Raw genomic sequence first — 2,500 nt, 5'->3', positions numbered from 1 at the left:
GTTAGATTTATTAAGGGAGTTTACAATGTTTTGGGCTGTTGCCCAGGTTTTTACTTACGAGCATTATTTTAAGTGGTTATGGTTATGGAGGATAGTATGTTCCTTCTGCCCACCTGTTCCTACTTTCCAAACTAAATGTGCAATCTTTTGTGAAAGGAATTGCTGAGTAGCTTCAAACTGTAGCTGCTACGCGCGTATACAAAGTAATCTCTGAAAAGAGTGCAACAATTCAAGTGTGAAAATCAAAATCATTCCAGCATCTCTCATAAAGCATATCTCTACGACACCAACAGCTGGCAGCAAAGGCCAGAGGATGTTCCCATTTAACGCACAAAACCGTGTGGCATTGAATTGGCAAGATCAAAAAGCACAAGTTATCCTTAACAACAATCATATTTCCCTCTTTCAGGCTCTTCACCAATGTTAAAAATGTTCCAAATCTGAATGTAAAGCTCATTAAAACTCTTCCCGATCGCACAACATTATGGTGTTTGATTAAAAAGATATCACTTGCGGCATTCGTTTAGATTGTTTTAGCCATCACTGTAACCAATCGCAACATAAACCAATCACAGCGGAGCATAGAAACCGCGCCCCGCGTGGCTGGAAAAGTGCTTAGAACGTGTGAAGCATTTCTAGAAAATATCTTGTTTATTTGAGATTTTCAACTTTTCTCAAAAGTTTTCCTACAAAATCAATACTGAATGAGTCACCGACAGTGTTATTCAATTGCCAAAACCAAAAGAAAGCACCGGAAATCAATTTTCGGGAGATTTCGTGCCCGTAGTTCTTCCCACCACGATACGCGGTACCCAGTGGCTGGGCATCTTCAGCGATTCAAAGTTGCGCGAGAGATTTTCAAAAACGCACCTCGACCGCGCGGAGTTGTTTTTCATTTCCCGAAGGAAAAGGCAGTGAACCCGTTTCGAAATCGCTTTTTGTGAATGCTTGTTGGTTCATAATTCGTTTGTAATTAACTTGAAAAGCATGTGCTAGTGGTGTTCCCAGCGACTGCGTAATTCTAGTGCATGTGAAATCTCGCGAATACGTGCGCGTGCGCCGTATCCTTGAATGATCCTGAAATCGGTGGTTAGTGATCGATTATCGAAAGTGCCATCGTGTGTTTTGTGCTTTGTTGGTGAGCATGATGAATTACTATAGCGATCCTGCTGGCGCTGGGTTTCAAGGGGATCCGTTGATTTCTCCCGGTGATGCGAAACCCGGGCTGAACTCCACTAACTGGTTCCTCATGGCCCCGCCGGTGGTGTGTCCTGCGGATTATCTCGAGATGAATATGACCACAAATACGGCGAATGCCGATATGCTGCAGGTGTCGGATAGTGTGGAAAGGCGATATCGGGGGGACGGATGCGATAATTATTCGCATGATCCTTCCGGTCCCTGCGGTCCTTTGGCAAAGAGCAACGGTGTGGAAGGATTCCAGCGACCACAATTGAGCAGCTCGCAAGAGGATAACGATGCCGCGGAACAGCATCTGAGTGGGTTGAGCGGGTTGAGCGTGTCGTCGATCGTGGAAGGAGTCGCGGGGCTACCGGGCCAATCGGCGAAACATCCGGGATTTTCGCTGAAAGATCGCGCCAAAGATGGATTCTTCATGGACAACTTGCTGCAGCTTAGCAGTCACGGCAATATTCCCGGGGACAGTTCGTTGTCCCTGTGCAATTCTGCGGGTAAGTGGTAGTCACAGCACTTTGTTCGCAACATGTTTGTTTGTGAATTTGGTGGAGGTCATTAGGTCATCGTCGTAGCACACATCGACCCATGCTGCAGCGCTGCTATGATTTCTTTTGTCAACATCGAATAGTTGAAACGCGTTTCTTGGGACTCTCGCCACACGCGCTATCGGTGGTCGTTCCTGGAATCGACACAAAAGAGTTGGGAAGCAACGCAGTTAACATTGGCTAATTGCTGACGGTCAATGGCCGGAACACTTCCGTAGCCAAAATAGTGGAAAATTCTCGAAACCGATAAAGAGTGAGACAACTAGACAGCGAGACGTGCGGCGATACTGCGCCGTCGGTGGACGCGTGTATTAATTTGGAAACTAATTTTGTGCAGTTTCCGAGAAGCGATTCCGGAAACGCGCCACCGTTCGGCTGGTGACACAGCAACGGAGGGCTACTTGGCCGGCGCATACTTTGTCCCATTATTAAATTTCAAACGACTTTCGACGACCCTTCTATGCTGCTGCTACTGCCACTGCTTCTGTCCTGGCTACGATCGACCGTTTTTCCGATCATTTTCCTTCCGACGAAACGAGCCTTGCAAACCGATCGTTCCTGAGATTCTGTTTTTTTATGTAATGACGGGTTCCATTTATTTATTGCATCGTTTTTTTTTTCTCGGGAGGTTCTCTGTCACCAGCATCCAGCATCACCGCTGCTCAGCTGTTGACGTGCCTTTGGGGTGCACGACGATCGTGATCTACGCTCCCGGATTCTACCCTTTAACGTCTTTCGCTGACACTTGGGAAACTTTG

At 46.8% G+C, this 2,500-nt stretch overlaps 2 protein-coding genes across 2 annotated transcripts in view; both read left to right on the top strand.

Moving 5' to 3' along the window:
- Positions 1-467, top strand: part of LOC126573897 (biotin--protein ligase) — a 10,400-nt gene extending 9,933 nt beyond the window's left edge. The window contains exon 11 of the mRNA XM_050233768.1: positions 1-467. This exon is cut by the window's left edge and continues 963 nt beyond it. The gene's annotated coding sequence lies outside the window, so the exon portion shown is untranslated.
- A 680-nt stretch (positions 468-1,147) lies between these two features.
- The window catches only part of LOC126571702 (retinal homeobox protein Rx3-like), a 5,229-nt gene continuing 3,876 nt past the window's right edge, over positions 1,148-2,500 (top strand). Inside the window, exon 1 of the mRNA XM_050230451.1 lies at positions 1,148-1,691. Coding sequence (XP_050086408.1) covers positions 1,148-1,691 — 544 coding nt within the window. The remainder of the gene's footprint in view (positions 1,692-2,500) is intronic.

Source organism: Anopheles aquasalis, chromosome 2, assembly GCF_943734665.1.
Source record: "Anopheles aquasalis chromosome 2, idAnoAquaMG_Q_19, whole genome shotgun sequence".
In the NCBI taxonomy this organism is placed as follows: domain Eukaryota; kingdom Metazoa; phylum Arthropoda; class Insecta; order Diptera; family Culicidae; genus Anopheles; species Anopheles aquasalis.
Note: the sequence above shows the minus strand (reverse complement) of the source record. Positions and strands in the feature narration are given on the sequence as shown.